Raw genomic sequence first — 12,720 nt, 5'->3', positions numbered from 1 at the left:
CATGAGTATTACACTGGTATTACGACGTAAACATAAAATATGAGGACATTTCATGAGTCATTACATATAAAATAGCTTTAAAAACATACTAAACAATGTTTTTATTAAAAATGTAAAAATGCAGAATGTTTCCTGTGATGGGTAGGTTTAGGGGTAGGGGTAGTGTAGGGGGGTAGAATGTATAGTTTGTACAGTATAAAAACCCTTACGCCTATGGATTGTCCTTACTAAGATAGCAAAACAAACCTGTGTGTGTGTGTAACACTCACAGTAGTCCTCTTCACCTCTGGCTCACACAAGTGGCAGAACAATAGAGTTGTAAAGTGCTGCAGGTCTCAGGGCAGAACAAAAGTGCACCTTGCACCTTTCAAATCATCCAAAGTACCTCCTGAGGCCCCAAATACCTGTGGCGCAGTCAAAGAGACACTGCAGGTGTTTTCTCTGTAACCGCAGGTGCAGTACACGGTGAGACACGCCCTCAATTTCACAGTAAAAAACACAGAAAAACAACTTTTTTACAGTGCTTGCGTGAAAGTGTATGCAACAGACATGAAAACCTCAAATCATGTTGCTTTTTGAGGTGTTCAGGTGAGATATTACTTTATTTGCATCTGGTGGACGAAAAACACCAGATTATCAAAGATACTTGAAGGGTAAGCTCTTCTGACTTGGGCAATAAGCAACCACAGTAGCAACTGCTTATGCTAAACATGCTAAAATGTATTTGACTATGTTGAAATCACATGACCCACAGTGTTTTACTAAACATCTTAGATATTCCTCAGGGTCACTGCCTGCTAGTAGCGTAGTTTTGTTTGGTAATGCAAAGAGCGAAAGTAACACAATGAATCACACTTATTGCTTTCCCAGCGGAGACAATGGGACAATCAAGACATGTACAACGAAAGAAGCATAAAATGTCTGAATCCAGATGACTGACAAAGACAAAAAACAAGCGTAAACATCAGTATGACATACACAAGGTGGGAAGACTTGATGATGGAGAAAATTCTGAGTAATGAAGTGGTTTCTTTTTGTTGGAGAGGTAAGAGAAACTCTAAAACACACTAATATCAGTGTAATTTACATAAAACTGGCAGTGATGAAAAGATGGAAGTGCAGCATCTAACATCATAGTGATATATTTGTATACAAAGAACAGCAATGCTAACATTAGCTAAATAAATACTGAATTGCACTTTAAGTTTAAGCCTTAATGCTGTTAAGCCTTAAAGTTGTGTTCACTGAAGAGCCAAATGACGTCCAGATCACCCTCTATGGACAAAATGGTTGGAGTTATGTTTAGCAATAAGGTTATGGGTAAATTTAGGGTGTGGTTGGAGAGTCTAGCTCCATCCATTACATCCAGCGAGAGGGGGGCTAGATGTCAAGCTCCACCCATTGGCTCTGCAATGAGCAGCCTCTCAAAAAACACAGTTATACAATGAAAATGACACTATTGACACTGTTAGTCACAGCCAACTTAAAGTTAATGCTCATGTATATAAACAGAACCCCTAAAACTGCTGTTTTGCTGATTCAAAAAACGTTTCACTGTTCTGTAAATGCTTCTCCTCTTTCTTTATCTTTTCTCTCTTCATCCTCTCCTTGTATATATTGTTACACATCTCTAATTTCCTGCCCTCTCCTCAGTCTTACTGTAAATGTGAATGTGTTGTTACACACAATTTGTTTGGTTCTTGCAGAGATTCTTCAACTGGGCCCATGAACACCAGACATCAGTGTGCTGCAAATGTGATGTTATATAATATCTGTGTTTCTCAAGGTTGCTTAAATCCTTAACTAATAGACCACCCCATTTACAACCTGTCCCCTTCATTCACATGTTAATTAGTACTGATAATGCACAGGTGCCCAGTCCTGCTCCTGGAGGGCCAGTATCCAGCAGTGTTTAGCTCCAGTCCTAAGTAAACACACCTGAACCAGCTAATCAAGGTCTTTGGGATCACTAGAAACTTCCAATGAATTGAACACTGAAGGAAAGAGGCCCCCCAGGAGCAGGATTGGATGCCCATGTGATAAATACTATAGGCCTACTAGATGAATACTACTACATACTAGACCAAGTGCAGACAAACCAACTCTTGGAGTTTAGCTCCAACCCTTATCAGACACATCGAAAACAATCAAGGTGCTCAGGATTACTTGAAAACAACAGCTAGGTGTGATGGAGGAGGGTTGGAGCTGAAGTTTAGGATGGCCTAGGTGAGACCTCACTTCTGTTCCTGGTGATCTACCTTCCAGAGGTCAGTTCCAGCCTTGCTCTGACACTCCTGTCATTAAATATCCAGTGTTCCTGTAGGGTTTGTTCACCCAAAAATGAAAATTTAACTTTATATGATGAACAGATTGGTAGTTATGTAGCTGTCTATGGAAGAACAGAAAGTTCTCAGATTTCATTTAAAAGAAAACTTGTGTTCTGAAGATGAATGAAAGTCTTACGGGTTTGGAACAACATGAAGGTGAGCAATTAATGACAGATAAACTTTGCAGGAAGGTAGATTTCCAGGAACATGATTGAGCATCCCTAGCTTGGATGAATGCTGTGAAATGCTTCTAGATAGTTTGAAAGGAGTGAAGAAACTTTGCCTTTAGACCACAGTCCCATTTTAAGATATGTTTGGTTGCCTTTTTTTTTTTTTTTTTTGCATTGATTTAACATTTAAACATTTAAAGAGGATTCACCATGCCTGTGACCCTATAAGACAAATGGATGTATGGAAAATTGATGTATGGACCTTCATTACATGGAGTGATCTGAAGGCCAAGAATCAAGAGACTTAGACTGAGATTAAAGATTCTCATATACAAATTGGTCTCCACACTCGAATATAGCACATACAGCTCACTTTTGCGCAACACTTGCGTCTCTTGCGTTATTTTGAAATCATACACCGATCCATCTGCACAGCGCTGCTTTAAGTCGAACAGACCTTAAATCTGCAGTGGTCAGGTGGTATAGCGGCCACATGGAATGAAGAAAATTACGACTTTACATATGTAATTAATTTGGACGTTACTCAAACTAGACCTAGCCAAACTTGGGGTCTTTCTAATGCCAGATTGTATGAGTCTCCCTTAACTAACCGCTTCCGAAATGAGGATATTCGTTGCAGATGTGAACATCAGCCATTGCTTGAAGAGCAGATTCAGTGACGGTAACTGCATGGTTTGACCACGTCTGTAGAATGACTGACAGCAGGCTACCATTCAAACTCCTTTGGCCAAATTGTCCTGCCCAGTGGAAAGTCCAACAAACAGCACCAAAGAAAACGTGGATCAAGCTGATCGATGAAGAGAAATTGACATCTCAACCTCAACAAGGCCAGGTCCACGGCCATGGACCCCCTGGCATGGAAACGTCTTGTAATCGAAATCAGGCAACCATTAGCATCCACAGCAGCATATGCGGTCTTAGAAATCGATCCAAACCAAGCATCAGCTAGGGATTAAAGAAGAAAAGAAGACTACAAGCATATTCACTGCAAGACGTTCTACAAGCATGTGAAGGCTTTTTTCACTTCAGAATCGTTATGGTAATTATGACATGCTGTGAACACACCTATGAACCTCAAACATCAACTAATGTCAAATATCATTGGTTCTGATTGTCACATGACCAAACAGAATAACATTTGACACAATATTTGATGTAGACTTAAGCCATGTATCCACAGCAGGAACTTTCCACAGGAACTAGGGACTTAGGGGTCGTACTTGGTGTTTTTCGAACGCAGTGACCAGGATCTAAATTAAAATTTCCCCCTCAGAAAGCCCCTGCTCATGAGGTAGTACTTTTTCGGAAAAGTGCAGGAGCTTTCAGTTGTGAGACTTGGGCGCTGAACATGCTGATTGGTTGAGTTCAAGCAACATTTTAAGTGGTTGACTCCACACAGCATTTTATTTTAACCACCATTATTGAAAGTCTGTTGCGGTGCGGTAGAGTTGTTTGCTATTCAAATCAACTACGGAGTTTAAAAAATACGATCGATGGACCGACGACGAGGTTCAGGCTTTATAAGGCTTGTATGTGGAGGACGAAATCCAGTTGGAACTGGAAAGTTGCGTGCAGCCCTACGTCACAGGACTAATTTGCCTAATCTTCATGGTAGTTTAGACCACGATGGAAATGCAAACAGCAACAGGTCTGGGGGAAAATTGTTTCTGGGACAAATTGTTCCAGGTAATTTCGGTGGAATCGCGGCTATAGTGTATAGATTGTGTCGATACAGTCATACAGTCTGCAGTGGGAATTTACTAGCTTAGTCATATGGATTAATTTCATGCTATCTTTATGTTCTTTTTGGAGCACAAACTTTTTTTTGTGTCATATTGCCTTTTTTTTTAAATGCTCAAACATTTTTCTTTTGTGTTCCACGAAACGAAAGTCATACAGGGTTGGAATGACATGAGGTTGAGTAAATGATGAACAGAAAGTTACCTGCTAAGACACAATCGATGTTCAACAAAAATGTGAAAATTTGAGGAAACAAAACCAGCAGGGAAGTTAAGGGCGTTGAGGTGGAAGGGGCAGGCAGCTTCCAAAGAGGGGTTGCATCTGGAAAAGAGAGAGAGAAAGAAAGCTAGAAGCCAAAGTATGTGGGTAATCCTCACACAAGAGCACAGTCACCCAGAACTCTGTTAGTAATCCAAACCATCATAACAGCTCCTGGCTCAAACACGATCCCTATGACTCAGCTCTCTAAACCACCACCTCAAACATGAAAAGACAAGAACATCACTGCTCAAATATGCCCCTTTAAAGGCAATGCATGACCACTGCTGATCACAGAGTCTAGAACCAGCCCAAAGACCCTCAAATTTAATATCTAGGACCAGTATTCCTGGTTCAAACAAAAATCCTCATCTTTGTGTCCAAAACTGGTCTCAGATCTGTGTAAATGTCCAAAACAATCGACGACATGAATAGGTTAGAGAATTAGGTTAGGGAAGGTTCACATTCACTCTTTCACATTGCTCCAAACCTGAATGAAATTGTTGTAGTCCATCTTGAGTCCGAGTCCAAGAATGTATTTTTATGGTCATGGACTCAGAGTCGGACCAGGCTTCATTCACCCCAATGGAAAGCAATACAGTTCACTTCAGACCCTCTTCTGGTCTTGTTCTTGACTCAGACTCAACCATACACAGGTCTCGAATGAGATGATCTCAACTACAACACTGCTGCTTGACTTTCTTTTGTGGAACATCAAGTTTCTTCTTTAAATATGAAATATCAAACGAGGTTTGATGCCAATAATATTAAACATTGTCATTTGTTTTGATCTGTCTTGACTGCTCATCGTTAATGTCAAATCTTATTGAAGAATAACTTACATTTGAACCTGTTCCTTACACAAATCTCTCATGACTTGTAATAGTGCATGAACCATGGTGTTTCTTGGACTTTGACATCTTCAACCCTTTTCATTCGTTCTAATCTCCATTTGTGTTTCTCAAAATGTCAGTTGAGTTTGGAATGACATGAGGGTGAATAAATAATGAAGGAACTTTTATTTTTGCCCAAACTATTCCTGTCATTATCAGATCCCTTTCTAGTGCACTCCAGCTAGCAGGAGGCGTTTCTCTACCCAGATGCTTCAGATGTTTTTTATCAGTGCTGCAAAAAGGCCAGTGTTTATATGTGACTGACAAGTCATTTCCTGTGTCCGACGGGCTCCTACAGCCTAGAGAGAGGAAAGGAGGGAATGAGAGGTGAAAGGAAAAAGTGAGGTTAATCTAGGTCAACAATAGGAATAAGGGATTTTTCTATGTATGGCATGATTTCTCAAAGAAACTAGTGATGTTAGACCACTCTGCACTGTAGAAAAGAATTGTTGGTTTAACTTAAAAAAGTAAGTTACCTAAGTTCAATGAAATTAAAAATTTGAGTTAATACAATTAAGGTGATTGGTTTAATCAGCAGATACTCAAAATATCATGTTATCTGAACCACATTAATTATTGAAGTAGATTTGACAAAAGAAAAAATGTTGTGATAACACATCATGAAAATATATTTTTTTACAGTGTATCAATATTCCTATTGGTACCTTGTGGCTTTTAAATTACTCAAAAATTTGACAAAAATGTTTTAAACAAATTTTTTAACATTTTAAACAAATATGTGCATTGACAAATGTGGTCTTCATGCCTTATTACTGACAGACATATAATATATGTAGCCGAAAGGCATTAAGAAATGTTCATTCCAGCAAGGCAAACAAGAGGAGAAGACTGACAACAGAGCAACTCATTCCACACTGCACCACCATCAATTACAGACATATTATCTCACCCCCTCACAGGTACAAGGGAACATTTTTTGGCTTTATGGGGAATTCTTGCAGATTTGTGCTGCTCCGAGGGTTGAAAGACAATGACATCACCCATGTCATCCATCCAGCCACCCACACACAGTTGTCATCTCCCTGTGAACATGACTCCGTGGCTTCAATCCTCCACGTCTATTATGTCTGACTCTATGTCTCCAGTTGAGGCCAACCACATCAAACCCAAAAGCCCAAATGACTTTCGTCTACTGAGCACCAATCATATCTGACCATGTCGGCCCACATACACCCAAACACACACATATTTGCCATTTAAATGACACTACCTTAAACAAGTAACTTAAGAAATATTTACCACAGAAAACTATGTTGACTCACCCAGCAGTGTTACAGCATTGTTAATCAGCTGTTAAAAAGCTGTTAATCAGCTTTTATATTTATATTTACAGTTTTTATTTTAGTTTAAGTTTAATTTTTTTCATTTTTTAGAGTTTTTCAACTAATAATTATACTTTTTTTCAGCTTTCAATTACAAGTTCAATTACCAAAAAAAATTGTTTTAAAAGTTTTAGTTAACACTCCTTCACAGAAATGCATTTACAGTGGAAGTCTATGGGACAAGGCTTTTTTAAAGCCAAAATTGGTATTTCTTGCTAATTCACTTTAATTATTTAATGAATAAATGCTGTTTCTGTGTGTAATGTTGTCTAAATTGTTATTTTAAAGTGGGACTTTTTTGCTGGACGAACATGATTTGTTGGTATTATTCCTTTTGGTGATATTTGCCACATGTAAGCAGTCCTTTATGCAGACAGCCAAGGTTTTACTGCAGTTAGCCACTACTAGTAGGCGAGAAACTGCCATTGACATGAATAGGAATGCCAACCGAAACTTTTTTTTCAGGTATTATAGACCTCCTTAAAGATTTACACCACATTACTTTTGTTTATCCTTGCACAAGTTACCAAGTTCACAAAGGTTTATATGATTCAAATTTGTAATTCTTAATTAACGGGCAGAGCTCCGTTCTCAATGAGCACACTATTTTAGTGGTCACAGATGTTGCAGATGAAGTATGCCACAGATAGTTGCTTTCAGCCTGGAATATTTCTTTAAGCGTGCCCTCCCCCCGACAACTAGCTTCCCCCATCAAAATCCCACAGCTTTGAGCCTCCAAATCAGCAAAGGAAGTGCATCGTTACTCTAGCAAGACTGGTTGGCGTCAACGTGGGTCACAAGGGCTTTGTGGATTCAGATTGCTCGGGAAAGGGTGAGTTGCGGAGGCAGTCCACAAAACTGAAAACCTCAAAACTCTGGCCACATTCGAAGCACAGATTGTTGGCATTTCCCACATTTATTAAATTTCCCCTCGGGGAGGTATATCTATCTATTTGACAGATTGAGGTTCTGGAGCTGAGAGCTGGATCCACTGGTCTTAATGGTGCAGACTAGAACATTTCTCTTCCTCATCTCTCTGGTGCTCCTCTAAATCTTCTGCCTCCCTTTTGGTCTTTTTCCACCTGCAGTGTGTCTCAGACATGAACATTTGTTGGCCATGTGTCAGCTAAACTGGGTTAGTGTTGTATTAGCGTTAGGCTAAGCAGAAAGTGTGTGCAGGTGTTCTGACCATCACTCAAAATATCTGACTGCGTCTAGACGCAGACGATAAATATTTATTACACCATATCTATTCAGAGACATTTGGATGTAAATTAATGCATTCAAGGAATAATTCACCCCAGTTATTTTCTTTAAAAATTCTGCTAGCTTGTATTAATAAAAAAAAAAAACAGACACAACATTTGATGTCAAACCTGGTGTAATATGCTCAAGCATTATCAGCAAAAACCTATTGTTAGACTTCATATGTGCACAAACTGCTTAGACTACTTTTATCGTTATTGTTGTAAAAGAGCAGTAAGAACATTCTGCTAAATGTTTCATTTCATATTCCATGAAAGATATAAAGTTATACTGGTTTAGAATGGCATGAGTAAATGAATACAAAGTATTAATTCATTTGTGGGCGAACTCTTCCTTTAGCACATTCAGCCTTCATAAAAACACAAATTAGACACTTTTCTGCTAAACAAAGAACATAAATTACTTTATTGGGAAAACATAGCAAGTGGAAATACACTAAAACATCTTTGCTCAGAAAAGATTGCATAGCATTTGTATTGTGTTATACGTCCAACATTTAAACGATATATAGAAAGCTAGTTTCAATATCATTGTGGCTTTGGAAAAAATATGTTTGAAGAGGATCTCTCTCAAATGAGAAACTGCAAATTCCCTTCAGTTCAGAGGACCTGGAGTAAACTTTGTACATAAAACCGGATGACCTTCTTCTTGTGTTTTTGACACCCTATTCAGTCTTTAAGAATATAAAAACATTCTGACGCTGATTCAGGAGTCAGACTGCAAATTCAGGACATGGCGAATGACGCAATACCTCAAAGCTCGAATTACAGAGACAAATTCCATTGCCTAATTGAACTCCTTATTAAAGTAGGTCTTTGGTGCTTTTCAGCCATCAGTCTAGGGAAACCAATGCATTTGTCGACAGCCCTGTGCCGCAACAGCTGTCTCAATACATCCTTGCAAGTCTGTGGAGATCTTGGTGAGAGATGACCTCTCACCACACACGTTTTATAGCAGCTGCCCCCTCGCAGTCCCGGACCAGCCGGCACCGAGGTGCATCTTGGGAATCCACCGAGAGCCAGTTCATGGGCCCCCTTCCCACGCCAAAAATCTGCAGTCTATGTATAACAGAACCTCACTGTGAGAATGCGTGCAAGACTAAAACTGGTAGAAAAATAGCATCTCTTCTTTTGGCTTGTGGAATAAAAGGTAAGGCACTGTGTGCATCAAAAACAGCATCAGTACATTCACTTATGGCTTAAACCCGTCCCGGCTCCGCGCCGAACGATGGGAAGCAGCTGTCTTCTCGTCTAGGCAGACGGACAGCAGCCGGAGAGGGTGTGTTTGTGCAGGAGGGACATGCGGCTGAAGGTACGAGAGCACGTTCCACACTGGTACTTCTTCACTTCGGAGTGGGTCTGAAGGTGAGCCCGCAGGTTCGAGCGGTCCGCAAACGCACGGTTACAGTGGGGGCATGAGAAGGGACGTTCACCTTAAAACAGAGATTTTGTTTTAGCATACACACAGACAGACATTATGTGTAGATGGTCATTGCGTTGAAGACATTTTATGCATTTAAATCTCTAATTCTGCAAAGTGAACCTACAAAAATTGTGCCATAAGTAGTTCCTTAAAAGAGCCCACCTCCAAGTATCTATGATATTCTTGTCTCTAGATATTTGGGAGTCCTTTATGCAGACAGTCAATGTTTTACGAGTTAAGATCAGTTAGCCACTGCTGTCAGAGAAACTGCCATTGACAATAAGGGGAAGGCTAACTGAAAGCTTTCTCCAGGTATTATAGACCTTCTCAACTTTTAAGATAAATTACGCCACATCACTTTAGTTTATCGTTGCACGCAAGTTCACGGTGTTTAAACGACCATGACAAAAGATGAAAGATTGACTATAACAAACTACACTTTCTCAAGTATGAAGCCCTTCAATGAAGTAAGAATTCAAGCTCTTTGTTTTAGTAATGAATACCCTCCTTTTAGTTCAATCGTGATCATTCCTTGTTTTAATTGAGGCCATGATTTAACTAAAACAAGAGAAAATTAAGGAATTCTTATATATTTTTTCCCCCTGCATGTCATGACTAAAAGAGCCCAAGTTTCTATCTCTGGATAGGACAGTTTGGGATTTTTACACCACTTTTATTGTCTTCCAGATGTAAAATCCAGTTACTTAGAAAAGTAAAAGACCTTAGTCAGGGTAGCAGCATATTTAATTTTTGTTTTGAGGGACAGAATACAGTGCCTTCAATGGATTGTACTGTAGTTTAACAACACACCAATTGTTCAGTTGACGAAACATCTTTCAGTAGAGAAAAACTTTCAAGTTTTAAGAGTTGTGAAAATTACATGATCTAGGATCTTTATAGCCTTCAGTGTGTGCCATTATAAAGACTGTGGTCCTGTTTACACCTGGTATTAGGATGTGTTTTGGTCGACCGGACCACAAGTGGACGACGCTAAATACAGGTGTAAATGGGGTCTAAACCGTTTTGAGGGAGGTCATCGAAAAGAGGTAGTCGAAAACGCATTCGACCGGATTGCTTTTGTAATGTAGACACTTGGGTCTAAACCGTTTTGAGGGAGGTCATCGAAAAGAGGTAGTCGAAAACGCATTCGACCGGATTGCTTTTGTAATGTAGACACTTATGTGGTCAAATGCGTACGAACAGCCACATAAGACCTCCTACTCTCCAGCTACTGACCGAACGTGTAAACAGATTTCAAAACACTGCTGCATGAAGCTTCGGAGCACAATGAATCAGCATATCGAATCATGATTCGGATCGCGTGTCAATCTGCTGAAATCACATGGCTTTGGCGCTCCGAATAACTGATTCGACACGCTGATTCATTATGCTCCGATGATTCCTGAAGCATTCTTTTGAAATCGGCCATCACTAAATAAGTTATTTTGGGTTATTTTTGGCGCATCAAAAATATTCTCGTCACTTTATAAAATTAATATTGAACCACTGTACTCGCATGAACTGATTTAAATGTGTTTTTAGTACATTAATGGATCTTGAGAGAGGAAATGTCATTGCTCCCTATGCAGGCCTCACGGAGCCATCGGATTTCAACAAAAATATCTTCATCTGTGTTCCAAAGATTAATGTAGGTCTTACGGTGTGGAACAGCATCAGGGCGAGTAATAAATGACAGAATGTTAATTTTTGGGTGAACTAACCCTTTACATGCACCACTAACAACTTAACTCACCGGTATGTGTACGAATGTGTCCTCGCAGTAGCCAGGGTCTGGAGAAGGCCTTGCCACATGTGGTGCACACACAGGGTAGTGTGTGTGAGCGGATGTGCATCTTCAACGCACCCAGACTGTTGTACTCTTTGGGACAATGCTTGCAATGAAAGGCCGCTCTGGTGGCTGTGCTGGTGGTTCCTGTGGCGGTGATGGCTGTTTGTGGGCTGGCGGTGCAGTGCGTGAGCTGATGGCGGGATAGAGCAGCAGGGCTACTGCAGGTCTTGCCACAGTGGGCGCACTGGAAGCGGTCGGAGGGGTCTGGGCTGGGGGGATCGGACGTGCGGCACTCGTCCTCCTCTCCGCTGCTGGAACTGGACTGAGAGCTCAGGTCCAGAGGCCCAGGAGGAGAGGGGATGTTGGGTGTAACCGGCGTGAAGGTAAGGGGTAAGGCACTAGTGGCCCACACAAGCATGGAGGGATAGTTGGGCACCACAGAATCTCCCTCCTTGGAGTGGAAGTGATCCAGAGGGAAGCATTGTGGGACGACAGCATAGCGTTTGTCTGGGGAAGAGGAAAAAGTGCCTGTTTAAGAGGTTGTTGGACTACATGAAAATGGTCCATTTTTGTTAGGTTTTATGAGTTTTCTGTTTTTATATTCTGCAGTTTATCAAAAGCACACTTTATTTTGGTTAGTATCTACCGAATATCTACTCCAAACTCTAAATAATGTGCATTAGCATGCTCTCACTTTTTGAGTTATATTAATCAGATTAAATTGTGAAATTTTAGCAGTTAGTTTAACTACATCTTGCAGTTTGTGAAAAAATAATATAATGAAAAACAAAATAACTGAAAGTAACAACATAACTATTGAAATTATAAAAGTAAAATGCTAAAAAAAAAAAAAGCAGGATGTCATTACAGCTTTGGCATTAAAGTTTTGGCTAATCTTAAACTCTTTCATTTCACATACTGATTTTATGTACAATAACAAACATAAACAAAGGCACACTCACCAGTTTGACTCTCCAGTTCACTGTAGTTTGGCTTCTTGTTGGAGAAATACTTCTTGACAAGAAATGAACGTGGCATTTTGTAAAGATCCGATCCAAACTTCAGCTAAAGTGTTAAAGCAACTCTAAACCTACTCTCTGAAAAAGCTGCAGAGCTTCAGAGTCAGGGTCTGCTTAAGATGTCCAGTAAACTTTGCGCTCAAGGAACGTTAGTATCTTCTCTGCACATGAACTACTGCCATTCAGTCCACACGAGTCTCTTCATATGAGGCTGGCTCGAGCTCATCCACGCCCCCTGAAACACCCATTGACCGAGACCAGCCTCCTGCAGGTGCCCGCGGGGACTCACCACTGCTTACAGCGCGTATCATTAATTCGTGTCTATAAAACTTTAAAACAACTGCTCAGATTTTAGATTGTCTGAGCAGCTGTAAAACAGTAAATAAGCCTTTATACAATGAGCTGCGTTGCTCGGCGGTAAACGTCGCGCAGTTAGAAGAGTTAAAATGGCGGTATTGAAACTGTTCGTTAA

At 40.2% G+C, this 12,720-nt stretch overlaps 1 protein-coding gene across 1 annotated transcript; it reads right to left on the bottom strand.

Annotated features, from left to right (window-relative positions):
- Positions 1-8,597: 8,597 nt before the first annotated feature.
- Positions 8,598-12,361, bottom strand: snai1b (snail family zinc finger 1b). The gene is made up of 3 exons (XM_067371902.1): positions 12,192-12,361; positions 11,194-11,736; positions 8,598-9,450 (listed from the first exon to the last, which is right to left on the bottom strand). Exons 1-3 carry the CDS (start codon positions 12,265-12,267, stop codon positions 9,269-9,271), a joined length of 801 nt encoding a protein of 266 aa, XP_067228003.1. The 5' UTR covers positions 12,268-12,361; the 3' UTR covers positions 8,598-9,268.
- Between the last annotated feature and the right edge of the window lie 359 nt (positions 12,362-12,720).

Source organism: Chanodichthys erythropterus, chromosome 20, assembly GCF_024489055.1.
Source record: "Chanodichthys erythropterus isolate Z2021 chromosome 20, ASM2448905v1, whole genome shotgun sequence".
NCBI classification, from domain to species: domain Eukaryota; kingdom Metazoa; phylum Chordata; class Actinopteri; order Cypriniformes; family Xenocyprididae; genus Chanodichthys; species Chanodichthys erythropterus.
Note: the sequence above shows the minus strand (reverse complement) of the source record. Positions and strands in the feature narration are given on the sequence as shown.

What these genes read in the sequence shown, in the direction of transcription:
- snai1b (XM_067371902.1), bottom strand. Translation starts at nt 12,267, where the DNA reads ATGCCACGTTCATTTCTTGTCAAGAAGTATTTCTCCAACAAGAAGCCA. An exon ending in TGAACTGGAGAGTCAAACTG is followed by an intron (nt 11,737 to 12,191) that starts GTGAGTGTGCCT and finishes CCTCTTCCCCAG; the next exon opens with ACAAACGCTATGCTGTCGTC. An exon ending in ACACATTCGTACACATACCG is followed by an intron (nt 9,451 to 11,193) that starts GTGAGTTAAGTT and finishes CTCTGTTTTAAG; the next exon opens with GTGAACGTCCCTTCTCATGC.